The sequence below is a fragment of the Phyllostomus hastatus genome, unplaced genomic scaffold (assembly GCF_019186645.2).
Source record: "Phyllostomus hastatus isolate PE091 unplaced genomic scaffold, TTU_PhHast_1.1 phas_scaffold_216, whole genome shotgun sequence".
NCBI classification, from domain to species: Eukaryota; Metazoa; Chordata; class Mammalia; order Chiroptera; family Phyllostomidae; genus Phyllostomus; species Phyllostomus hastatus.
In genome coordinates this window covers 5,494,039-5,520,372 of record NW_025334018.1, presented here as the reverse complement: position 1 = coordinate 5,520,372, position 26,334 = coordinate 5,494,039, and the positions used below count along the sequence as shown (strand labels likewise).

The 26,334-nt window shown below is 51.9% G+C and overlaps 2 protein-coding genes and 1 long non-coding RNA gene across 3 annotated transcripts; 2 read left to right on the top strand and 1 right to left on the bottom strand.

The window, feature by feature from the left end:
* The first annotated feature begins 6,234 nt into the window (after positions 1-6,234).
* Positions 6,235-13,998, top strand: THEM5 (thioesterase superfamily member 5). Its single transcript, XM_045816384.1, has 6 exons — positions 6,235-7,043; positions 7,965-8,166; positions 9,240-9,378; positions 13,009-13,119; positions 13,379-13,503; positions 13,823-13,998. The coding sequence occupies exons 1-6, from the start codon at positions 6,921-6,923 to the stop codon at positions 13,855-13,857; spliced, it is 735 nt and encodes a 244-aa protein (XP_045672340.1). The 5' UTR covers positions 6,235-6,920; the 3' UTR covers positions 13,858-13,998.
* On the bottom strand, positions 10,252-23,309 carry LOC123804298. Its single transcript, XR_006783141.1, has 3 exons — positions 23,053-23,309; positions 12,411-12,566; positions 10,252-10,478 (listed from the first exon to the last, which is right to left on the bottom strand). It is a non-coding gene; the product is annotated as an uncharacterized LOC123804298 (long non-coding RNA).
* C2CD4D (C2 calcium dependent domain containing 4D) lies at positions 20,751-22,276 on the top strand. Its single transcript, XM_045816380.1, has one exon. The coding sequence runs from the start codon at positions 21,152-21,154 to the stop codon at positions 22,208-22,210; it is 1,059 nt and encodes a 352-aa protein (XP_045672336.1). The 5' UTR covers positions 20,751-21,151; the 3' UTR covers positions 22,211-22,276.
* Positions 23,310-26,334: the final 3,025 nt, after the last annotated feature.

The window sequence follows — 26,334 nt, the reverse complement described above, 5'->3', positions numbered from 1 at the left end:
CCCGAACGCCAGTGTCTTTTCCAGTTTCAAGACCACATCTCCCAATCTCCTGTCCCTGCTGAGGCCAGGAGCCACAGCCTCAGGAAGGAAGGGCCCTCCCAATGGGGTCTTTCTCTGTCTTCATAGACAGCGCCCAAGGCAGAGCCCCAGAGCCAGAAACTCCTGAACAGCTCAGCTTCCGGGAAGGAATCCATGGTCAGGCAGTTTAATATGAAACTTTTTTTAAAGATTTATTTATTTATTTATTTATTTATTTATTTATTTATTTTTAGAGAGAGGGGAAGGGTTGGAGAAGGAGAGGGAGAGAAACACTGATGAGAAAGAAATATCCATTGGTTGCCTCTTCAAACCTTAATCTTGCCAGGGCCCTCAAGGACCGGGATGCCGACAGTACATTCCCCAGGGATATGACGATAGAGCCTACCAGAACCCAGGGAGGAAGAACCGGTTTTTCAGACACTAACATTTCTGGCCTGTGTTTGGGGCTCTGCCAACTCTTGCGAAAGATGAGAATTTGGAGAAGAAAAGTGGCCTCCCTCACACCACTAAGTGGAGGGCTGAGGACTGGCTGTGGAGATGGGAGGTGGAGAAGGGTGGTACACGGAGGTCACGGAGGTTAGCAAGGAAAATTGCCCCAAAAAGGAGAGGGCTCTCCTAGCTTAGGGGCTGGAGGTGGGAGAACCCTGGGTGGCTTCTCTGTGAGGGACAGGGTTCAGGCTCCTCCAGGAGCCACTTGGGAGCTGAATCACCTAATAAGCATCTCCTGCCACCTGCTCCCAAGGCCTGGCGGTGCCTCCTTTCTCCTTCAGCCTTCACAGGCCCTCACCACACCCTAGCCCCTCCTGCGACTCATCAGCAGGAGTGATGCCCCATCGGGGCCGCAGAACTTGGCTCTGTACCATCTGATTATCCTGTGTGGACACATGCTCTACCCACAGGATGCCCCTGGCCCTGAGGAAAGGGGACAGGGGTTCCAGGCACTCAGCAGCAGCCGGGTCACCATCACCATACTCGGAGGGTTTGTGAGCTTTGCCGCCGACCTGGTTGAACAGTTACTGACACCCTACATCAGAGTTTTCAGGAGACAAAGGGGCTCAGGTTATCATGGGGAGGGTATTAATCATTTAATATGCTTTTAAAAGGAATGTGACCTTACTTTGTACCCCAAGCTGGTAAAGCAGATGTGCCAGTGGCACCATGTGGCCTTCCCACTGGTTTGGAGAAGCCACCTCCTCAGTGATTGTCTGGGTTTGAGGAAAAGGGGATTTCAGACCTGGCTAGTTCCTGCACGCCCACCCTGAGTGTGCACACACACACACACACACACACACACACAAAACACACACCCTTCAGGATTTGTCACTGTCTGAGTGTAGAGGTCCTGCCTCTGCCCTTATGGGTTCACAAGTAGGAACTCGGTTCCAGCTGAGATGTGGTAGGGGCTCTCCCATTTCTGGGGGCAGCTCAGTTCCCCTCATTCCTGGCACATTCTCTGTCCCCGTACAAACCCCTCCATCAGCCCAGTAATCACACAGGCAGTGGCACCTGGAGCCAGCACCTACTATCAGCCCCCTGTTCCTCTGCACATGATCCTCTGCCACAGCCCTGCCCTTCCAGGTGGGCACCCACCAGTCCAGCCACCCAGGGTCCCTTTGAGCAGAGTACTAAGCAACCACATTTTCTACCTCCATACTGTGCCCCACGCTGGGTGAAGACAGCCTTTTCCCTATGTTGGTTATAGTCTGAAGCTCAGTTTCTGCCCTTCCCCAAGCATCCCCATGAGTACCTCCCAACCACAACCAAGACCCAAAACCTTAGAAACTAGATGAAGCAAAACCCTGAGGCAGTGCACCACCATCTGGCTTCAACATGTGAGAGTTATTTTCCTTTCCAAAGGGCCCACTGCGGGTGTCGATGTTGTAAATTGAATCTTAGGAAGGTCCCTCCCAAAAGGAACCAGGAAAAGACAGCCGATCTGGGAGCAGAGAGACTGGATCTGGGCACACAAGCAACAGACTTGGGGAGAATGATGAGAGGAAAGGGACCATGTGGCACAATCAGCAGCCTGCAGGACAAGATCCAGCTGGAGATGTTTGCTTTGGTTCATGCAATATTTTTTATAAAGCTATTGCAACGTCTAAATGTTAGAAGGCTCACATACAAGTCTGGATTTGGGCTGGCTTTTCTTGAAAAAGCAGAGAAGCTGGCACTGGGCCTGTCCTGCATCATGGCAGCTCCTGAGTGAGGCTGAGCCAGGGCCGCCTGCTCTGTGTACCCCCAGTTTTCCCCTCACTCTCTGTTGTGCACAGTTGCCCCCGCCCAGCCTGACCCCTGACCCTTAGCTCATAATATCAAGAAACTGAATTTCCCTGAGGGCCGGGTCAGCTGGAGCAGAGTCTAAAGGTCAACCATGAACTGAGAGGCTAATGGCAGTCTGGGAGCTTACCAGCTATCACCCTAGGTGAGCCTACAGGGCCATCTTCAGGGGGGATTGAGTTCACAGAGGACTAAATAGCAATAGCATCTAGGGAGGACCACCATGGAAGTTCCTTCCAGGTGGGGGCCATCCCGACAGAACAACCTGGAAGTGCAGTTCCCCTCAGGGGAGCTCCACCACATGTCCAGAACGACCTGGAAAGACTAAGTGCTACAGCATAGCCGGCCTTGTGGGGACAGGAAGCTCCAAGGAAAGAAGTGGGGTGACTTTAGATGTGGGAGCCTGATGAGAGGAAGAAAAGGCTGGAACCAAGAAGTGATCGCTGAACCTACCAAGGCCTTGCTTACTCCTGTTGCTTCTCTCCATACCAAAGAAGTTTCTAGTTCAGTGGTGTACTAGAGCTGGTCCCTACCAACTTGCAGGAGCCAATTGTGCACATCTCTTCCCACCTTCACAGTGTCAGTGGCTTCACACTGGCAGCTTGAAATCAGCCACTCTGGGAATATTTACACCACAGAAATTGGCAAATGCTACCAATTAGAGCTTCCTCCCTGCAAAGAGTTGGTTGTTAACAACTCACCAGCACAGCACTGCCGGTTCTCCTGCGCACCTCCTGGCAGGTCAGATCCAGGATGTGCTTCTGGAGACAGGTAATATCTCAACAAGAGAAGCCGCAGACTCAACATTGCCCCATGGATCCCAAACTGGAAATGGACCAGGCAGGCAACAAGACTGGCCTCCTCTTTTCTAATTGCTTCCCCAGAGAGCCCAGGACTGGGGAGACACTTTCTTTTCTCTGACCTGGTTTTGTTTGATCTCTTTGAGTTCACAGGATTGCTGGGCCAAAGCCCATGTAATAGAAACCACTCAAGGCACTAGCCAAGCACCTTCCCATCTTTCTGGATAGCTGACCTCCCAATCCACATCTAGAAACAGATCACTGTTATAGGAAGAATCCACAAGATCTGTGAAACGGCGGGAAAAGAGTCAGAAAAGGGGAAGAGTGCTTTCTCCAACAATTCTAATGTTTCTCTTCCAAGATGGCCTTTGCCGGCCTCCTCCATACTACTCCAGCTACCCAAACTGGGGCCTCATCCATGGTTTTGCCATCACCATCAATGTTCTCTCAGACACTTTTTTTCTAATGACCTTCAATTGGCCATACTCTTGAACACATTATGTCTGCTCTTCAGTACCACAGATCTGGCCAGACCTTCATTTCTTTTCCTTTCTTTCTCTTGGACTCTCTTCCCTCCCAGCTGAGAGATGATGATTGATCATCTCAACCTCCGGTCAACTCCTTCAGTTCCCCAGTATTCCCCCTAGACCAGAGCATCCAGCCAGACCTTGGTAATTATCAACTCAAGGAAAATAAGAGTTATACAAGAAAGGAAATAGAACTATATAATATGTGCTAAAGCCCAGAGCAAAATGTACATAACTCATAATGATATAAATATTTGAAAGTTGATTTAACCAAAAATTGTGAAACAACTAAAGTGGGAGGGTATCTATAAGAAAAATTTTGTGTTTCTACTTCACTCTCCACACAACATTTCTGACACCAGAGGTGGGAGTTATTCCTCCACAGCTAGTAATTCGCTGTGATTCCAGCTGGATGGATGCCCCACATTTTAATTCTGACACTAACCAGAATAAGTGCAGACCCCACAGGTTAAGAGCTCAGTCCCATGACTGAGTTGACATCATTTCAGATGCCAACTAAAAGTAGTAGGTCCCTGGGTTGCCCACAACGTCTGTCTGACTTGGCTACAAATCAGAGGTTCCCACCATCCTTGGATTCAATCATTTGCTAGAACAGCTCACAGAACTCAGAGAAACACTTACATATGTTTACCAGTTTATTATATGATAAAGGTTACAATAAAGGATACACATGGACATTCAGATGGAGAGGTACATAGGCCGTGGTGCAGGAGGGTCCCAGCACAGGTGCTTCTGTCTCCAAGGAGCTGGGGTTTGTCAACCTGGAAGCTCTGCAAACCCCACACTATTGGGATTTAGGGGAGGTTTCATCACAGAGGCATGATCAACTCAATCTCCAGTCCCTCTCCCCTTCCTGCAGGATGGGAAGTGAAACTAAAAATTCCAAGTTTCTGATCATAGCTTGGTCCTTCTGGTGATCAGCTACACCCAGGAGCCCACCCAGAGTCCTCTCCTTAGAACAAAAGACACTCCTATTGATAGGGGTCTCAAGATTTGGAAATTTTTAGCTTAAGGAAAAAGCTATAAGTCTAGCAAGTAATGTGTACATTAAAGCTTTTGTTTCAGAAACTACAGATAAGGCCCGACCTAGCTCCTGGGAAAACAGCCAGCCCCCTGGGGCACTGATAGAAGATTACCACCAGGGGACACCCAGACCTTCTGTGTTCCAGGGAGAGCAGATGACCACCCTTCCCTGGAAACAGCTAACTGCCCAGAAGAGGAATGCTGAAGCTTCCCTCATCTAATCCTACCTGAATTTCAAAGCTGTCACCACTCCTTGTTTATCCGCTCACCCCCACCTTATAAAAATTCTGTCTGGGAAAGAGAAGGGAAGATGGTTTGTCAGGGTATGAACCCACCATCTTCTCAGATTGCCAGCCACCTGAATAAAGTGCCCATAAAGATTCAATCCCTGTCATTGCCTGTTGGGTTTGGTAGTGACAAGTAGCCCAAACGCTGGTGTCTTTTCCAGTTACACTATCACCCAGGGAATTCTAAGTGATCTAGGAGTTCTGTGCCAGAAACATGGGGCAAAGACCAATAATTTTCTATTATTTTCCAGAAGGTGTTACTCCTCTAGTCAGGCAACAAGAGATGGTGATCCCACTGGGATGTACAATCTGCAAAGAAAGTCTGGCCATGAAAGGGTGATAACCCAGCTCCCAAGTGGCTCTGAGGCAATGAAACAAGAATTTCCTTTCCCAGGTACAACTACTGACTCTTGGGAGAACAGCCCTTGCATCTCTCTTGGGCAACCTTTCTGAGATCAGTTTCCAGTCTTTGAGGCCCCCTGGGGAGATTTTACTCTCTCCCTTTCCTCAGATCCTCTTATCGCCTCCTCAAGTCTCATCTTCCAAATCAAGAATCACACGCAGAGGCAGGCAGAGGGAAGGAAGAAATACCCAGTACCCTGGAGGCCCCAGGGCAAGCCAGAGGCACGGGAGGTCAGCTCTGGCTAGCTGCTGCTGCTGCTGCTGCACAGCTGGAATGAAGATTCCCCCTCTGCCAGATCTTTCCACTCACCTGGAGATACCTGACCTCCTGCTTTGTATGAAACTCTGTTTGAGTGTGGACAAGTAATTCGTATATTTTTGGTTGGACCCAGAACCTGGATAGAGCAAAAAACTGGTTCCTCCAGTCCTTGAGGAAGTCTCATTCAAAGCTTCATAAGAGATGAGGAAAATATTTATATTTTAGTCTTTTAGGACAGCCAAATCCAGAAGGTAGGACAAAACTCTTAAATTTCCATGTTAAATCAGTTTGCTCTTTTAAAACCTGCCAAAATGTCATCACCATTATTATTCTTATAATTCTACATTTGTACAGTTCTGATCTTTAGAATATGCTTTATTCTAGTGAACTAGAAACTGGGACTTTTACTTGAAAACTGGCAGTTTCAACTGAAACAAAGAAACACCACCAGAAGAAAAAAGTCCACAACCTTGCAAATGCTGGCTGAGTACTGCCAACCCCCCAACTCAAACCTACCTCTTTTCCAGGCTTAGCAGTGACAAAGTCTCCCCTGCCCCCGCCGCCCATGCCCCCCTCACCCTCAGCACTTTCTGCTGCCATCATCCCCTCCCTGGAGTTTCCAAAGTGACAGAGTACCCTTGCTAAACTGCTTCCTCCCACCTGATCTTCTGTCCTCCCCTCCAAGTCCTTCCCCTCCCCGTCTATCCTTGCTGGGAACCAGCAGGTAGGGGATTCCCCGTGCTGCTCTCTGCCTGGATAAGGGCCTGGTGTTGGTTTTCTGAGTCCCAGAAAGGTAACAAAGATTTGAGAGCACACACCAACATACACAGACACATCACCAACACCCTAAAATCAAGAGACAGCCTTCCTTTATCTTTCTGGGAATTCTTTTGGGTTCTCCCCCCAGAGCTCCAGGGCAGCTCTCCAAACCTCTATGTACTATTTATTCCTCTATGCATTTTTTTTTTTTTTGCTTCTTTAGCAAATACTTCTTTCTGGACTTGAGCCAGCCCTGCTATGCATTCATGCCCTAACAGCATCCGCCCCTCCCCAAGCCCTGGGTGGGGCTAAGGCCCTAAGCACCTATGGGTGTTTCTCAACCAACCCGGTCTTGTCTGACCTCCTGCAGTGGAAGGCTGCTGATGAAAGCTTTGTGACAGAAAGGAGGGAGGTCTGTCTGAGAGCAGGTTGCACAGGCCCCAAGGTGCTGCTGAAAAGTGCTCTCGCCTGCTGCTTCCTCAGGAGTCGGCCAGCAGCCCTGCCGACCAGACCCCAGTGCTCAGCCATGATAAGAAGAGGCCTCCAAGGGGCAGCAAGACTCAGTCACCACGGAGCCCTTCTTGGTGCCGCCCACATCCTGCCCAGACTCAACCCTGCCTCAGCATTCGGATCCTCCACGGACTCCCTGGTGAGTTCCCAGCTCAGCCAATGGACAGCCCTTCTCCTGGGGGCCTAGGGCATAAGGAGCACCCCAAATCTCCTCTTCCTAGATTGTGGCCAGGGCAGGTAGACAGTTGTTGGGGAGCTATTTAGTTTGGCAAAGGGAAGGTGCTCTGGGGATATCAAGTAGCCTAGATCAAAAACTAAGACCACCAGGACACTGTCGTCCTGGCCTGATTTGAGTGTGGCCATCCAGTGATCTCTCTCCTCCTGCTGCAGCTGAGCTGGGGCATCCCCAGTGGGAGGACCCTGTGTGTGATCTTGGCAAGCCCCTGGCTTACTGACCACAGCTGTGATTGATGCATAAGCATGTGAAGCCATAGGGGACCCCTCACCCCACAGGTTGTACCACGTCTCTCCGCCTCTCCACCTCTCTGGGCACTCAAAACCCTTTTCAAAGGAGCTGCCCTGCTGGGGCAGGCCCACAACTGTGGACAAGCTGCAGTAGTCCCTGAGGGGAGAGGTGGTAACCATGGTCCTCACCAGCTGTGGTCAGCCCCTAGGGAAGACAGTCTCTCAGAAAGGGCTCTAGTCTGACCATCAGCTCTCACACTCAATATGGTTAAAGCTTAGCAGCATTAACCATATTTCCTCAGTTTCCCCATCTCTACCGTGGGGTTAATCCTGGCAATTCATAGCCTCAAAGAACAGCTCACAGGTTTTAAAACAGGATAATTACCAGGCACAAACCACAAGCAACATGCCCCTAGAAATTGTCAGACCCAATTCCTTTACTCCCCTTACTAGGCCTTAGGGTCTCCTAGCCCAGTCACCCAAGCCCTCTGCGAGGAAGATGGGCATTTCACTCAGGTCAACACTGGTGGAAGGGATAAGGAAGCCAAGAATGCAGGAGCACACTCGTCTAATCTCCCTGATTTTTCTCATTCAGGTCTCAAGGTTCTGCCTAGAGAAGACAGATTTAAAGGATTATGCCCTTCCCAATGCCAGCTGGTGTCCAGACATGCTGAGCCTGTACCAGGAATTTCTGGAGAAGACTAAGACCGATGGCTGGGTCAAAGTGCCTTCCTTCAAGTCCAACAGAGATCACATCCAGGGGCTCAAGCTCCCATCTGGGTTAGCAGCCACCTCAGGTAAGTCCTGGCCTGAGAGGGTTCATCAGCACAGCTGTCCCAGCCCACCAGAGACGGAGTCAGGTCAGCCAACCCCTTCCCCTGTGATCACAGATGCTGGGGAAGGGAACTCAAGGCTCGACTCTCAGGTAAAAGTTTTTTTTGCTAACTCCACCCCCTGTGCTGCAGCCCTGGACAGGGAAGGCATCCTCTGGTTGTCTGGGCTCCCTCCTCCCATCTGACAGAGCTCACCCTAGAGGTCGCACGGGAACACTGCCATCTCAGCCCCCTGCCCTTCAGCCTCATCCCAAATCCTCCTCCTCTAACCCAAAAGGCTTTGGGGCCCCCTCCCCCACCGCAGGCCTGGCCCACATCCATGCTCTGCTAGGCCCGTGCTCTGCTCTACAGGCCACCCGCCCCCCACCAGATTAACAGAGCTTTCCACCTCCATCTTTTTGCTTGTACGTGTGCGTGTGCATGTGCCTGGGTTCAAGCGAGCGTGTGTCCATGTTTTCTTGTCTCTCTCATTTCATGTGTATGTTTTTCCTGCCCAGTGAGGAAGGGGTGGTATGGTACACAGACTACCCTTGGGTTTATGCCACAAACAAAGCAAGGGCACCAAAGTAATTTTTAAAAGAAGTTGGTACTCATCTAAAAAGGATATAGTTGTGGTTGTCTTGGGGGGTGGGGATCAGAATTTGGGTGAGCTTTTCTGCATTTATTTTGCTGTTTAGTACTGTCATTATTTTGAATTACTATACATGAATTACATGAATTGCATTTTTTAATTTTCAGTGTATAGAGTCTGTTAAAGTCTTGACCTGACCCTGACCCTATGCCCACCCTTAGCCAGGGAACTTCCTGAGTGTTTCTCCCTCCAGACCAAGGGCTCCTGGGGGACATGGCCGTGCCTCCGGTCTCCAATGGAAGACTCCTGGGTGTGGAGCCTGGGTGTCCTCTGGTTCTCTCCTTGACCCTGTGCCTGACTCAGGCCTCAACCCCATGGTGCTGAATGACTGGCACTACAACCTGCACCAGCCCCTTGCCCTTGTGCATTCCCTTCTCTAGCTGCTCCAATGCCCATCTCTCCCCAGACAAAAGTGACTGGCGCCTCTTCACCAGGTGCATCCCAGTGGAAGGACAAGGCTTCGAGTATGCCATCTTTTTTCACCCATCCAAGAAGAAGTCCATCTGTCTTTTCCAGCCAGGACCCTACTTGGAGGGGCCCCCTGGGTAAGACTACAGATAAGGCTGAGGTGGCTTGGCTGCTTCTGGGGCTTGGCTCAGCAGGTGGATTGGGCACACACCAGGTCTTGCGACTGTACCTCTCCCTAAGGGGCTGGGTGGGGTTGCACTAGACTGCAAGGACATTTGGGTCATTTAGTCCAGTCCTATTGTGCAGATAAGGGAGAGCCTCCTTAGCTCCCTCCCAGCTGCAGGAATTCCTCCCAAGTGCAAGAATTTTCCAGTAAGAAGGGGTTTTACAGGCCACTTTGAGAGGGATGTGGTGAACTTGGAAGAGGACAAGATCTGGAATGAGGAGCCAGGCCTCCAGTCCTGTTCTGCCACTGCTGGCCTTGGAACCCCAAGCAAGCAATTTAACCTCTGGCTTTCAGTCTTCTTACCTGGGACAATAATACCTACCTACCAGAGTGGCTGATAGGTATAATATCATGGGCCTATGTGCTCATCAACTTAAAGCACTACATAGCTATCACACACCATGTACCCACACTTCATGTTTTACCCACAGGCAAACTGATGCACACAGAGGTAAGGTAACTTAATTTGCCTAAGACAGCACAATGCAATCAAGGTCAGATGCGGGACTCTAGTCCAGGAAGCGGGGCTCCAAGTCCATTGCTCTCTCCACTGTATTCTGCTGCTTCCAAACTTGGGAGGGAGCTAGGAAAGACCTCACTCTGGACATAAATACATCCACAAAGAATATCAGGGTGGCTTTGGCCAGGTGGCTTGGTTGGAGCATCATTCCATACACCAAAAGTTTCTGGATTCAATTCTTGGTCAGGGCACATACCTAGGTTGTGGGTTCGATCCCTGGTCAGGATGCGTACAGGAGGCAATGGATCAATTTTTCTCTCTCACATCGATGTTTCTTTCTCACATTGATGTCTCTCTCTCTCTCTCTATCTCTCTCAAATCAATAAACATATTCTCGGGTAAGGATTTTTTAAAAATTGTTTTAAATCAGGCTGTCCCTGAGCCTCTTGCCTAAGGCTAGTGAACCACCCAATCCATAATTTTCTACCTTCTCCTCCATCCCAGTTCCTGCTTTGCACAGTGACTGAAGGTTGTTGGGGGTGCTGGAGTTCCTGCAAGGGAGAGAGAGAAAGGAGAGATAAGAAGAAGCTTCAGGGTCCCAAGGCCTGATAAGGACCCAATTGCAGTTTAAAAGAATTCACAGAGTTTAGTGGATGTCAGCCCTCCATGGGTGGTGGGTTCAGACTGCAGCCCTTGGCACCGTCCATGGAGACAGATTTCTACACTAGTGCATGCAGACCCCGGAGGACGAGGCCAGAGCCCTGCCCAGGTCAGGGATCCCCTCCCTTCCGAAGAGGAAAACCTCAAGGAGTCAGGGATGGGGGGGACACGTGGCTGGCTTTTACTGGAGGACCTTCCCACGCTGAGGGCAGTGTACTGCGGGGGTCCAGAGAAGAGATTACTACTGAACTAGAAAAACCCAGTTCAGCCTACCTCCTATGCAGGTAAAAACACAGTTCTCATGTCTTTCTTTCCCCTGTGTCTCCTGTGCTACTCACACAGAACACTCCACTTCTGACACTTCTGGCTACCAAATGTGCGGAGGTTCTTCCTCACACCAAGCAATACTCTGGGGCACCAGCAAAGTATCCCACAATTTACCTCAATTTCAACACTGTCTACCTGGACAGAGTGTCAGGTCCCACAGGTTAAGGACGCAGTCCTACAAGACTGCCCCCCCTTCAGATGCCAATCGCAAGTAGTAGGTCCCCAAGTTACTTATAACTTCTGATTTGGCTACAAATCTGAAGTTCCCACAATCCCTTTTTAGGGTTTGATTAATTTGCTAGAGTGACTCAGAGAACTCAGGGAAACACGCTTACCAGTTTATTAAAGGATTTGATAAAGGAGACAGGTGAACATTCGGATGAAGAGATGTGTGAGGTAAGGCTTGGGAGGGTCCTGAGCACAGGAGCTTCTGTCTCTGTGGAATCGGGGTGCATCACCGTCCCAGTGTGAGTGTGTTTGCCAGCCTGGAGGCCTCTGAACTCCACACATTTGGGATTCTGTGGAGGCTTCCTCATGTAGGCATGATTGATCATTAACTCCATTGCCAGTCCTTCTCCCTTCTCAAGGGAATGTGGGGGCGCGGTGGGGGGAGGAGGCAGGGCAGAAAATTTCAGGCTTCTAATCACGCTTGATCTTTCTGGTGACCTGCCGCATCCAGAAGCCATCCATCTAACAAAAGATTCCTATCTACCTGGAAATCACAAGGGTTTCAGGAGTTCTGTGCCAGGCACTGGGGGCAGAGGCCAATCAACAAGTTTTCTATTGTCTCACAAGTACCCATGCAGCCCCTAGGCAAGGAGAGATAGGTTGCTGGCTGGCCAAGAGCCATCTTGCAGAACCGAGGTACTTGCCAACGGCCTCGGCCCAGCCAGTGAGGACAGCGAGGGGAAAGGGGCAGGCTTATGCTCTTGACACCAACTCCTTTCTCCCTCTTTCAAGCAGTGCGGGGAGGGGAGTGACCAGAAGCGTATATGAGGCTTTGAAAACATTACCTCAACCAATCTGATAAGAATTTTTTTTCACAATTCATACTGGAAAACTAGGGTTCAGAAAGGTTCAGCAACTTGCCCATCAAACAGGAGTCACACCAGGTGGGCGTGGTTCCATGGCGAGCCCACTGGTGGGAGGAGCTGTACCACGGGTAACCCATGTGGTCCAGCCCGGACAGGTGCCCGGGTCCATGGAGAATGGGAACTGTGCTTTTGAACGTCAGAAACTCGAATCTGTGTTGTGTTATCTGCATTCTAAAGCCAGGTGCCTTTCAATTTTCCCCAACTTAACCAGCAATGAAGTAGCGTTGGCACAAAGGTCAGCCTACAGAGAGAGAATGAGAGTTTTCTGCACTTCAAATAATCAGACGCTGGCCGCACCCTGTGAAGGGGATCCTGGGCTTTCCCAGGCAGCGCTGCTCAGGAGTCCCCTTTATCGGCACTTTATGTCATAAGCTTGGGTCATAAGTTAGCTTTCACGGTTACCTGTCTTGAAGATGTAGGCTCAGGCCCTGGCCAGTGTGGCTCAGTTGGTTTGGTGTCCTCCCGCCAAGCAAAAGGTCGCTGTTCCGATTTTGGAGCGCATAAGAGAGGCAACTGATCAGACTGACGTTTCTCTCCCTCTATTTCTCTCTCCCTTCCCTGTCTCCAAAAAAATAAACAAATAAATACTTTTTTAAAAAATGTAGGCTCAGCACTGGCCATAGTGACTCGTAAGGTGGAGCTGGCCTGTTCCTCAGTGACTAAGCCAAACAAGTCTGGAGTTTTCCTTCCCCTCTTTGAGCGTGCCCCTCAAATTCTGGCGATTGCTGCCAGCAATTAGGTGATGAATCAGAAAAATGTTTTCCTATTAACTCTATCAGGAAAAAAAAACTTTTTTCCTGATGAAATAAAATAATTGTACCTAACACATGCTGAAGCAACAGTTGATTTTGACTGATTCGATTAGGTGGGATCCAGCTCCATTTCCTTTCTTTTCCTGGGAAAGGTAGAGGCAGGGTGATTCTGCCTCAGGGTGGGGAAGGCGCAGGAAACCAGTGTGCCCAGCGCTGCAGCCCAGCCTTGCTCCTTGTCCCCACCCCAGGTTTGCCCATGGAGGGTCCCTGACAACTATGATAGATGAGACCTTTTCTAAAATTGCCTTCCTGGCTGGAGAGGGGCTGCTAACACTCAGCCTCAACATCAAGTTCAAAAAGTAAGTACAGATCCTCACGGTGTTGGCCAAAGTCATGGTCCTTTTAGTCATGGGGGTGGCTGTCCTGGGCAGTTGGGGTACAGGAGCCCCGCCTGTCTCTCACCTTCCCCAGTTCTGGGGGCTGGCAGGCAGGCCCTGAGCCCAGGGCCACTTAAGTCCCTGAGGCAAGGTGGGATGAGAATGATGGGGGATCACAGGGGTGAAGGAGTGAGGCCCAGGGGCTCGTGTGAAGGCTGGGCTAAGCCTCCTCCTCTCCCAGCTTGATCCCCGTGGGCTCTCTGGCTGTACTAAACATTGACGTGGAAAAGATTGAGGACCAGAAGCTTTACCTGTCCTGCGTCACCCAGAGCAGAGACCAGAAGACAATCTATGCCAAGTGCTCAGGTAAAAAGGTCCTTCAGCCCCAGGCCCTGTCCTGCCACCACCAGCCCCACAACAAATGGGAGAAAGAATACTAAGTATGGAGTCCCAAGCTGAGGTCCTGCTTTTCAACCTGAGATTGGGTACCCGCTGTAGACAGGGTGAAGTGAGGGAAAGATCAACTAGGATTTTTTTTCCCGATGTGTGATTGCACAGCTTGTACCACAGGACAGGATCCCTCAGGCGCTGGATGACTGACTGAATGCAAATGCTCAGAGGGTCCCACCAAGCTCCTGCCCTCTCTGCCCTCATTCCTGCCACCCAGCTCGCCCTTCTCTTGCAGGTGTTTTCCTTCGGCTGCAGCTGGAACAGGAGTAACAGTCACTCTGCCTTCAGGAGAGCCTACCTCTGACTGTCCTGCCTGCCTGGGACCCACTGCAGGGCAGAGAGGGCTCCCCAGGGAAGCCACTGATGAAGTGAGGGAGGGGGCACTTTTCCCTGAGCAAATAAAGTCTTACAACCCCACTCTCAGCCCAAGACCCTTCTGTAGTTGGAAGTCAAAGTCCTCCCAGGACCTCCCACAAACCCACTCTCCCAGTCAGCACCAATGGAAGAGATTTACTGAGCCCCTGCCAGGCACCGGTGCCAAGTGAGGCACTGAGCACACAGCAATGAGGAGAGGACCCTCAAGGAGAGGGCCTTGAGATGCACAGCTGTGAGCCAGAGCCGAATCACACAGAGCCCCATCGGTTCTCCCCTCCACCCTGGCCCCTGTCATGGGTGCAGTGCAGACACAAGGGACGGACAGTCAGTTTTACTCTATGAAAGTGATTTTTTTTTTTTTAAAAAAGGCTTTCTAGTGGAAACTGTTCTTAAACCGAGTCTCAGAAGTTAAGTGGTGTTCTCTAGGCAGTCAGGGGACAGAGGATACTCCAGGAAGAGGGAACAGTAAGAGCAAAGGCACAGAAGAGAGAGCACAGTGACCTTGGAAAACGGCAAGGGGTGGAGTGGGGCAGGAATTCGCAGAAAGGGGAGGGGACAGGGGCAGGCCACAGAAGGCTCGCAAACCCTGCTGTGGTGTTTGAATTTTGTCTTGTAGGCAACAGGGTTTAGGCTAGAGAAGGAACTGGGTTTGGGCTAGAGAATGACATAAAGTTTTGTTTTTGTTTTTGTTTTTAGAAAGATGACCCTGGTGGCAGTAGGAGGTCAGCAAGACTAAGGGTGGGGGCTCTTGTTAGGAGACCCTTGCAGGGCTCCAAACTGGAGAGAGTAAGGGCCTGACGGGGCTCAGAGTCAGGAAGATGAAAGATGTGGGAAATGTTACAGACAGCAGAGCGCAGGACTTCGCCACTACCTGTGCCTGGGGGGTCTGTGAAGCGGAGCCTTCGCGGGTGCTCCAGGTGTCAGGCTTGGTGGTTCCAGGCAGCATGACTGGGAATATAAAGGAGCAGGTTTGAGGTGGGCACAAATGGTAAGTTCCGTTTCACGTGCATGGAGCCTGAAGTGTCCATGGAACTTCCATCATGTGGCGAGCACCAGCAGGAACCTGGAAATGGTGATTTGGAGCTCAATATTGACGACTGACTGATTTCATTTGTAAGTCATTAGTATAAAAACTGACCTGGAGCTCCTGGGAGTGGATTATGCAGAGTGAAAGTGAGGAGGAGGAGAGGGGAATGATGGTGAGAGGAGGAGAGAGAAAGGAAGGACAGGAAAAGGGTCAGAGATAGAACCGTTGGTCACACTAAGGCTTACAGCTGGGGCAGAGCACAAAAGACGCGCTAAGGAGGCTGAAACAGAACAGGAGTGCGGTTCTTACAAGGGTGAGGTCAGCTGTATCAGATGCTAAGAGAAGGCAAGACAGATGACAAGTAAAAACAGGCCTTTGGATTTGGCCATGAGGAAAGTGGTGGTCTCCTGTGCTAGGAGGTGGGAGCAAAATCCAGATTAGGGTGGATAAAACAATGAGTGGGAGTGACAAAGTGAAACTGGGTGATTCTTTCTAGGAATTTGGTTGTTGAAATGTTATTTCAAGAAAAAGGTTTGGGTGCATTTATAAATTGCTTTGGAAGGAGCCAGTGGAGAGAGGCTGAAACTCTAGGGGAGAGACAGGTGTCATCCAGCAGCACAGCCATCTGGTCTTAGAGATGGGTCAAGGGCACTTCGGAGACAGTAGTCAGGGGAGAGCATCAGCATGATTCTGAGACCAAAGGGAAGGAGTGCGCAGGGGTGGGGGCAGAACAGGAGGGGAAGTTGACAGGGCTCATCCAAGAGTGCCTTGACTTCTTCAGTGAAATAGGAGGCAAGACCATCAGAGGAGGAAAGTTCTAGAGGAAGGATAATGAATTGGATAAGTCACTACGAAGACCAGGAAAACAAATTGCCCAAGTACATGTGGGCCGAGCATGCTGAAGGCCTAGCTGCTGGTGGAAAACAGGTACCTAGAGTGGCACCAACCTGGGGTAAAAGGAAGGTGTGAGCCAGCTGGCAAGACCCAGGGGGGTTGCTGGATAAGTCAGTGAGAACAGTGGTACCTGTGGAGGACAGGGGTGGGAAACAGCTTCTTCCACAGGAACAGACAGGATTCCGTCGAGGTCAGTATGTGGAGGTGATTGACATCCAGGAAGATGTCAAGGACTGGAGAAGTTTTACCAAAGACTGGAAGGTGGGAAGTAGGTAGAAGTTATGTATTTCTCCTCTTCTTTTTGCTTTGGGAGGTAACTCAAGTAGTGGCTCTGTCTCCATAGTTACAGATCCTGCTAAACAGCCCTCACTGTCCTATTTGACTATTTAGCTCTTCCAATACCTCTGTAACAAGTTCCCTGTGTTAAACTCCCTCTGTTGAGTGGCCTAGCAAGTGCTAAATTCCTGATCGGACCCTGACTAATACAGCCAGGCTGCAGATTATCTCTGGTGGGTTTTCAATCCCACTGCTGTGCAGTGCACAGGTGGTGAGCGCTCTGGTGGGCACCCTTGCTTTAATTAACTTACTATCCACCAAGAGAAGGAAACAGAAGGAAAGAGGGAGCAGGAAGGTAAAGTGTCAGTGATTGAACACAGTCCTGGCTAAATACAAATCTCTGCCCATTTCCCCTTTCCGTTGTGCAGCTGAGCCCAGCCGGAGAAAGAACACTACCACGCTGTCCAGTCTCACTTAAAAGTCATGATCACTACCCTTGAGTGAGGCTGTTGGACTGCCCAGCGGTCATCCTGCAGTTCCCTACACCATCCATTCTCCTGCTCTCCTAGGTGACTGCTTTATTCCTGGTCCTCTCTACTCCAACCCCTAGGACCACCTCCTCTCTGCTGATGACCTTGCTTCCTGTTTCACTGAGAAATCAGAAGCATCCAGAAAAAATAAGCTTCCACCACCATATCTCCACCTACAATCTCCACCCATTTATTCTACTGTCTCTCCAGTAGCTAACTGTGGGTAAACTGTTCCCACAGCAGGCACGGTCTGTTTTATGTGTCACACCTATTTCTTCTTGTCTACTCAGGAATATTGCTCCCAAAATTCTCCTCTCTTCTGTGTTATCAATTTCCCCCTTTCTATTGGGTCTTTCCCATCTGCAGAACAAACACAGCATTATTTCTGTTGTTGAAAAAATTCTCTCTTGATTACCCTTCCCCCTCTGGCCATTACCCCACTTCTCTCTTCTCTTTCAGCAAACTCTCCAAGAGCCTTTGCTCTCCCTCTTCCTCCTACTCTTTCTCAGGGCCACTCCAGTGTGGCTTTTGCCTCCACCACTCCACCAAAACTACTCTTGTCAAAGTCACCAATGACTGCATTGCTAAATCCAATGGTCACTTCTCAGGCCTCATCGTACCAGACCTTGCCGCAGCATCTGGCACAGCTGGGTCCTCATCCTCCCCACCCCTAAATGCTGGAGCACCCAGGATTCAGTCCTTGCACCCTTTCTCTTTGCTACCTACACTTCATCAAGTCTTGTGACTTTAAATCCCATTTACATTTCTCTTGGTGCCCGCATTTATACTTCCTGTCTGGATCTTTCCTCTGAGCTCCAGATTCGAATATCCAAATGCTTACTCAACATCTCTGGCTAGATGTCTAATGGGCATCTCAAATTTAATAAATCCAAAACTGAGCTCCTAATACTTCCCCCCTCAGTAAATGGTAACTCCATTCTGCCAGCTGCTCAGGCCAGAAACCTCATCATTCTTTCCCTTTAGATAGGGATAAGAACCCTACTGACTTAATCTTCAGTTATGTCCAGAAACTAACAGCTACAACCCTATCCATGCCCCAGTCATCTCATGCAAAGACTATTTCAAAAGTCTATCTCATCTCTCTACTTAACATCCTTATCCTCCTACTTATAGCCACCAGAGCAACCTTTCTAACACTTGTCAAGTCGCATCACTCCTCAGCTTGCCACAAGTAAAAGCTGAACTTGTTACAGTGGTTACAAACTCCACCAGTCTAACCTCATCTTCCCCTCACTCATTCTGTTCCAGCTACACTGGCCTCTTTGCCTCCTCGAACACTCCAGGCATGCTTCTGCCTCAGGTGCTTCGCATCTGCAACTTTTCTTCGTAGAATGCTCTAGCCTCACATATCCTCCCTGACTCCTTCATGCCCTCCCTCCCTCCTTCGCAGGGTTCCCCAAGTGGCCACCCTGACTACTCTATTGAAAATTGCATACTCTCCTGATACTGTCTGGGAGCCTTCCCTACTTTAATTTTTCTCCCCAACACTGACTTCCATCCAATACACTATTTTTACTAATTTGTCTTGGTCTATTGTCTTTCTTTCCCCACTGAAGTATAAACTCCATCTGGCCCGGAGATTTATCTGTTTTCTCACTGCTGTGTCCCCAGATTCCAGCACGGTGCCTGCCACAGAGAAGGTAGTAAAGAACTGTGGATGAATAAATGAATGAATAAAGGCACAGAATCAAGCTCCCCTGAATTCTACCCTACCACTGGACTTCTTATTACAGAAGCCAAAAGTGTCCTTATTGTCAGAGCAGACTGAGTTGGGGTTTCTGTGTTCTCGTACCTTGCTGGAAGTCAACCTCACTGGTGCCCATGTGATTTCATGTAATCCTCATGCCCGCTCTGAGAGTTAGGTATATTTTCTCTATTTTCCAGATGGGTAAAGTGGATCCCAGAGAGATGAAGGTACCTATCAGAGGTCACACAGCAGAGCTAGTGTGTCACAGAGCCCAGGTCCCAGCCCGACTAATGCCAAAGCCGTCAGTTCTTGGCTGCAGCATGACGCAAAGACCACCCGCCCCTGACATGCCACCAGGCTCAGGGCCAAGCTGAGTCAGGAGCCACAAGAATGTGGGGGCTGGGGGGTGGCTGTGAATGTCCACATAAGAAATGCTTGTTCCTCAAAACCCTCAAATATCACAGGTCAAAAGAAGCATCTTGTTTATTTCCTGCATTTCACAATCTTTTTTTGTTGCTCTTTGCACATTTATTGTCTGTCTCTCCCCTTAGACTCCTCTCCATCCTATGTCTCCCCAGCACCTAGCACAATGGAGGAAAGAAGTGACTCAAGTACAATTCTGCTTAATATCATTAGTTCATTTAATAATCCTGATTGAACACCTGCCTTGTTCTAAGCACTGTCCTCATGATGTGTACAGTCTAGTAAGACATTGAATAATCGCATACATAAATCACAGGGAAAAAAATGTGATCGATGCCGTAAAGGAAAAGTATGGAGTGCTGGGCGTCAGAGAGTGCCTCCGGGCCTTAAGGATGAAGGGGTAGTGGTCCAGGGAGGGAAGAGGGTCCTAAGAAAGAAATGAGCTTGATGCCTTTGAGAGACTAAAGGATGGTGGGTATGCCTGGCCTGCAGTTGGCTGGGCCTCACATTGTCAGCAGTGGCCTGTGCTTCCCAGGCTCCGCCTATGGGGAGATGGAAAGGGGGACATCCTCCATGTTTACAATTTAACAGCCTTCTACTAAGGATGGGGGGGGCGGGGGGGGGGTGACGTGTAGACAAGCCTGACTTGGACTACTGACAGAACCAGCTCTTTCCTCAGTGTTTATGTTCAGAAATCCTAAGCCTGGTCACTTTTTCTCAGGCCACTGTAATTCAGACAACTAGTCACTGCCAGCCACTCTGTCTAGGAGCTATTGGGATGGCTCCAGATCTGTACATAGGGACCAAGGCAGGACTCCAGCAAGGAGGGTTTTGCAGAAGATGTGACTGGTGTGGGCTTCACCTAGGAGGGCTGGGTGGGGCCGGTGCAGCAGAGAGGGTTGAAGGCCACCCACGCTGAGGACCGCCTCCCTCTTCACTGAAGCCCTCTCCAACTCCCAAGGAGCCTGGGCCCAGCAGAGGAGGCGGGGGCACTAGGCTGGCACGCTGCTAGAAACCTGGCTGGAGGAAGGAGTTAAGAAGGCCGGGCTGATGGCCACAGAGACAGAGCGGTGTTTATCCAGGAAAAGAGGTCGTACGTAGGCAACGGAGGTCCCTGCCAGCTCCTCCCAGAAGGACTGGGCTATGGGAGCAAGCTAGAGAGGAAGCTGCTCCCTCAGGCTCTGAACGCCTCCGGACCAGAGGCCAAGACCTAGCGGCGGCCCAAAGGTGAGGCCTGCACTCTGGGTGCCCGACCAAGCCCGCATGGGCCCAGACTCCCAGGCAGACTGTCGGAACCCCGCGCACGTGGGGGTGCGGCGAGGGGGTGCGGAGAGCGCAAGGCGGCTGTAGCCTTCCAGAGCCCGCTGGGGGTGGCGGAGAATCAATGCTGCCTTTGTGCTCAGTGGTTTCCTAGGAAGAAAGGAGTGGAGAGTGGGAGGGGCGGCCCAGGCCCGTCCTGCCCTGCAGACTCTGGCTGCGATGGGACTGACAGGCAGCGGCAGGACCTTCAGGGTTTAAGGCGGAGGGGAATTCTGTGTCCCGGGTGCGTCTCCTAGGATTGCCCTGGGTGCCCGTCGGCAGCAACTGGGTGTGCAGCGAGTCTGCCTCTAGCCTGGAGTAACTGGAGAAGGCGAGGGAGGAGCAAGAGGAGGCAGATGGGGGGTGGGGGGTTGCGGGAGGGTGCTGCGGAGGAAGGATGGCTCAGCCTGGAGAAGCTTGCGGTGGGACAGGGAATAGCAGCCTGGGCAAGGCGGGAAGGGGTTCCCAGGGGCTCCAGAGAAGACCTTGGAGGAGACCCCGAGTCGAAGGCATGGGCAGGGGAGAGCTGGAGGTGGGTGAGCCGGCCAAGGGCCACCGTGTCTCTTAGGATGAATGTGTATATGAAGGGGGTTAAGGACCTGGGCCCCTGTTCGTGACGACATACCTTTTGATGAGCAGGTGTTACTCTGGTCTCACAACAGAAGTCTAGGACAGCGGGTGTGTTGGGTGTTCTAACTCTAAAGTGGATGACATCTTTAGTACCAATGAGTGTGTACTCCGAAGTCCCAAGGCCTGCATCTGGAAATGTGTCTAGCCCCCGGCTTCCTCCGTTTCTCCCGCAGCCCCCAGACTTCGCCACCTTTGGATTTTCCTGCTCAAATAGGGGCCCGTGCGCACCGTGGGCCCCGGGCGAGGTCACGGTGGTGGACGGCTGGGTGTTCTTTCCAGTGACACCCACCTCGGACTCCTCTCTTCTCTCGTCCAGCCAACTCCCCAGACCGCCACAGAGACCCTGCGTTTGGCACCTTCTGGCCTCTCGGAGCTCGCACTTTCATTACCCCCATCCACCGCATGTGGCTGTTGGAGAAAGCTGGCTGCAGGGTGGGGACCGCGGAGCCCGGGGCCCGGTGGGCGCCCTGCGGCCTGTTCGCTAAGCGCCGCGGCCCGGGCCCTACCGCACGCGCCTGCCCCAACGTCCTCACCCCCGATCGCATCCCTCAATTCTTCATCCCACCTCGGCTCCCGGACCCCGGAGGCGCAGAACCCCAACCTGCGCGCGAAGCGAGCGGGCGGGGCCTCCCGGCGGCCTGCTCGCTGCCGCACCTGGCGGGCCGCGAAGGCTGGGCCTTCCTGCCGGAAAGCCCGCACACGCGCCGGCGCGAGTCCCTGTTCCACTCGCCGCAGCCCGCCCCCGCCGAGAGGCTTCCCCCGGCACGGGACCGGCTGCACGGCTCCGCCCCGGACCTGCGCCTCTGCTGGGCCCCCGACAGCGACACGGCCTCGTCGCCGGAGTCGTCGCCCTTCAGCTCGCCGCGGCCCGGCCCGGGCCAGGCCCGGCCGCCCAGGCCGCACTCGCTGTCCCCGGAGGAGGCGAGCTCGGCCGACACCAGCCCGTACGCGCCGCGCCGCGCGGAGCCCGCCCCGCCGCCGCTCTTCCACCTGGACTTCCTGTGCTGCCAGCTGCGGCCGACCAAGGAGAGCGTGCTGCGCCTCGGGCCCCGCGGCGGGCAGCTGCGCCTCTCCGCCGAGTACCAGGCCGGGCCCGGGCAACTGCGGCTGCGCCTGGTCAGCGCCGAGGGTCTGCCCCGCCCGCGAGCCCGCCCCGGGAGCGGCGGCGGCTGCTTTGTAGTGCTAGGGCTGCGGCCGCGCGTCCGGCCGCGGGGCCAGCGGAGCCGCGTGGTCAGATGCAGCGCCAACCCCATCTTCAACGAGGACTTCTTCTTCGACGGGCTCGGCCCGCCAGACTTGGCCGCCCGCAGTCTGAGGGCCAAGGTTGTGGAAAGGGGCGCAGGGTTGCGCAGGGACGTGCTGCTGGGGGAGTGTGAGACGCCCCTGATTGCCTTGCTGCCCCCCTTGGGTGGGGGACTAGGTCCAGGGGCGTCCTTGGCACCTGCGCATTTCAGCCTGTAGACTGAGACCATCTCTTCCTCTGGGTCTGCAGTTCCCATTCCTTCCATCTGCCTAGCGCGTATTTATTTTTTGCTAATAAAAGGTCTGTTTGTCTCTAGTGAGATATCTCCGCTTTTTGCACCCTACAGACTCTCAGGTCTGCAGCCCAACCCCCTACCTCTGCCCTGGCCGTACAGGTATGGAAGGAGCTCATTCAGGTGGTCTGAGTTGGAGCAGACCTAAAGTAGTTGTTCTCAAACTGGAAAGAGCGTCAGAATAGCCAGACACCAGAAACCCTGGGGTAGCTTGTTAAACATGCAGAGCCCTGGGCTCCATTCCCCAAGAGACTCTGACACTAGTTTCAGTAGGTCTCAACTGAGAGGACGTAGGGTCCCTGTCCAACAAGGCCCCCACCCTTTCAGGGGGCCCTCCAGTCACTGAATCGCTCCAGAAAAAGTTCTGTGACTAAAACCAACCTAAGCCACCTTCCCCTGAGGGCTCCTTGGGGCTACACTGGAGAAATCAAAGGTCCCTCACCCATCCACCTCCCTACATGAGCCACATCTTTCCTGAAGAAAGGTGAAATGTCCGGGTCTTGGAAGTGCCTTTAGGTGTCCTCTCTCTTGCCTGTCCCTTCCACACCTGTGCCACCCTGGGGGGCAAAGCCAGAGCCCAGAGCAAGAGTAGCACTTAGGTACTGAATGACCAAGATGTGATGTCCCAGGAATTGAGACCCTGGGTGAGGAGGGGGTCCTACAGGAATGTGAGAGCTGGGGATGCCCAGAAAAGGGCACCCCAGTGAGTCAGGGGAGGGTGTGGAAGGTGGATGAATGAATGTAGGTCAGATTGTGTTTACCTCCTACCTGAATGTCTCTGACGTCAGCAGTGACCTTCTTCTGTCTTTCCACCTTCCTTGGAGCTGGTTCCTCTTGGCTCAGGCCAGGCTTGGAGGAGGGTAGGAGGGAAGGAGGGAGGCACTGGGCCAGCTTCTTTTGCCCTTTCCCTTGGGCCCTTTCTCATTTTCCACAGGGCCCTGATACAGGGCCCAGCCTGCTGGATCCTGATACACCTCTGCGTGTGTAAAGCTAACACTACACACACACCTCTCCAAACAGCTCCCTAGTTCCATCTGCTTCCTGAAGTTAGGTTCTTCCGCCCTAGCCGGAGGCCACCTAGGCCAGGCACATGGCTTGCTCCAGGTGTCCACCAGGTGGTAGCATTGACCAACAAGATTGTCACCAGGCAAAGAACTAGTTGTTGTCCAAGTTCCAACAACTTAAGTCATTTATTCCTCTCAGCAACCCCCATGAGAGCTAAGTACTACTAGGTTCAGCATGACCTTGGATTTATCTAGTGAGGATTAGAATTAGGATTCCAACCCAGGAAGTCTAGCTCCAGAGTCACTTCACTATAATATCCCTCAATGCCAGCTGCTGTCTCCCCACCAGGTCACTCTAAAAGGGGTCTCCCCCTTCCAACCATTTCAGTCTGTGAAGGCCACCCCTCAGTCTAATGCTATCTCTAGTACTGTTCTCTTCTTCCTTCAACAACCCCAAATCTTCCTGCAACAACCATTTGAAAACAGTTGGAAAGGAATGTGGAGGTCACTTAGCCTTTGTTCATGCATTTCTCCAACAAACACTGAAGGAGGGCCTGCAAGACAATGGGCATAGGCTACAGCAGTGGTCCACTCACATGTGGGGATTGGCCAAGACACAAAATAAACAAGTTAAATGTAAAAAAAAAAATGTAACTAGGTGATATGTTATAGAGAAAAATGAAGCAAAAAAGGAGCATAGGAAAGGAGAGTCAGATAAAAAGAAGAAAGGAAGGTTATAGGAATGGAGGGAGGGAGGAAAAAGGGACCAAGTTCTTTGTACGAGGTCCTGTGTTTTACTTGTGTTACCCCAGCTAATTGCCACATGCACGTATATACCCATTTTACTGAGGAGCTAGATCAGAGAGGGAAAGTAAATTTACCTGGTGATCAGCTTGGCTGCAGGGAAGACTGAGGATTGTGGCTCCACCCAGGCCCTCACTGCCGCCTGCCACTCAGAGGAGGTTGTGAGGTAGTACTCAAGTCCACCCTATTAAGGAGCATTTCACCCAGAATTCATGGCTGTGAACTGTCCCCCTGTGATGGGGACCACAGTGTTCCTGGAGGAACTTCCTGGCTAGCTAACGCCACAGATATCGCCTGGGGCAGATCAGGTCCTAAGAACACCTCCTGCCACGGACTGCTCTGGCCTCCAAGCACAAGCACTTTCACAAACACGAGTCAGACCCCTTTGTAACTGAGGATTAACAAGTGGCAGGACACATTCTTGTCCGAGTCTTTTGGTTCCCAAATTCAGAGCTCCTGCTTTTCAACCCTTCTTGAAGTTCAGGGCCAGGAGCTGGGGTCAAACTCCAGCTGTTCCCTCCACCCACAGTGGCCTTTGTGATAGGAAGGGGGAGGGGTGGAAGCTGTAAGATCTACAGATGTTAACAGAGAGAGGGTTCTTTTTTAATGGATGAGGGGGAGGGGGTACCGCCCCTTCCCTGAATCACTCCAGTAGATTGAGGTGTCCCCAGGCATGGGCCTCCTAGAAAGGACCCAAAGAAAACTGGTCTCTAATCATGAGATCAGGCTTCCCAGAGGGGGTAGCCCTCAAAGGGTGGCACCAGGGTGGTAGGGCTTGCAGACTGTCCAAGACCCACATACGTTTCCCCTTCACAACCCCAGGGCCTCCCTAGAAGGACAGGCTTGTACTGAGCTTTAAGTGGTTTCTGTGGTTTAGGGGGTGGGGAGGAAGGGAAAGAGAAGTTGGTGACTGCTCCCTAGTTCCAAGCCCCCACCACCACCCTCCACCCCCTCCAGGCTGCTTGCCCCCTGCTTTGAGATGCCCCAGCCCGATAAAAGAACTTGGGCACCGTGGGGGTAAAATGATTCTCTTGATCCCTATCAGCCTCCTCCTTGCATAAGAATATAAAAATGTATTTGAAAAGGAAACACCCTGCTTTGAAAGGACTGATTCATCCAGAAAAGGGGCTGTGATTGGAGCAGAAGGGAAGGTTAGGCCCGAGGGGAACTTCCCAAAAGGATGACCAAGGTGTCTTCTTGCCCTGGGGAGAAAGAACTGCAGTCATCCATGCTCCTTAGGGAAGAAAAAGGGTAGAGACAGGAAAATATCTGAGAAGCGTGTGACTCACCTAGGCCTAGAGGCCAGGACCCTGTCTTCCAACCCCTTGCCCCACCCCTCACTTCCTCCCCATCCCACACAGTGTACAAAGTGGCCCAGCTGGGAGAGGCAGCCATACCTGTGGTATCTAGGGCAGGCAGGGCTGCCAGGCACAGTGCCACGGCCAAGTGTCCATTCCCAGGCACTCTGCGTGGTCTCACTCTGTGTCCATGATTGGGAGGTCAGGAAGGGCCTGGGACTCAGAGTCACAGAGGAAGAGGGGCTTAAAGAGAAGAGACAGAGAAAGAAGAGTTGGAGAGGACAGAAAACAGAAGAGCCACAGACAGGGAAAGGGTCAGGGAGAGACAGAAAATACTGACTGGAAGCAAATCCAGGCGCCAGAGGGCAGGGGGAGCAGGACATCAGGGCCCAGCACCCTGTCCCTCTGCCTTCTGCTAGCTCTACTCCTCTGCCAGAGGGTGCTGGGTGGGGTGGTATTTTGGAGAGCTTTGCTTCTTATTTCAAGTCTGCCTAAGGACAGAGCCCCAAAACAGACCAACATCCTGTTTTGTGCAGGGAAGTGCATAGAGATGCGTGGGCCACGAATTTACCAAAAGGACACGGGGATAGTCAGAGGCTCAAACGTGCAAACACACACCCTACTCTCCATACAACATGGTCTCCCAAAGTTTCCACCCCGCTCTTCCTCACTCCCCATCTCCTCTGTCAACCATTTGGGGAGTTGGAAATTCCTCCTTTACTTCTAACTTTTGTCCCTCAAACTGCAGCCATTGGGAGACTCTGGGAGCTACCCAGGAACAGAGGTGCTGATGGCAGCAGAGTGTGAAACTCCAGGGCCAGGCAGGAGTAGACTATGGCGAGATGGGAGGGCCCAGAGGGAAGGGACAGCTGCCTGCCCTCTCCACGCCAGGTGCCACGTGCACCAGGTGGGGGGGAGTGGGAAGGTCACGAGGCTGTGGCGTG

Bases quoted from the DNA above. Each gene is read 5' to 3' on its own strand.
- THEM5 (XM_045816384.1), top strand. From the start codon at position 6,921: ATGATAAGAAGAGGCCTCCAAGGGGCAGCAAGACTCAGTCACCACGGA. The intron at 8,167-9,239 runs GTAAGTCCTGGC...ATCTCTCCCCAG, and splicing joins TGGGTTAGCAGCCACCTCAG to ACAAAAGTGACTGGCGCCTC. The intron at 9,379-13,008 runs GTAAGACTACAG...TCCCCACCCCAG, and splicing joins TACTTGGAGGGGCCCCCTGG to GTTTGCCCATGGAGGGTCCC.
- C2CD4D (XM_045816380.1), top strand. From the start codon at position 21,152: ATGTGGCTGTTGGAGAAAGCTGGCTGCAGGGTGGGGACCGCGGAGCCC.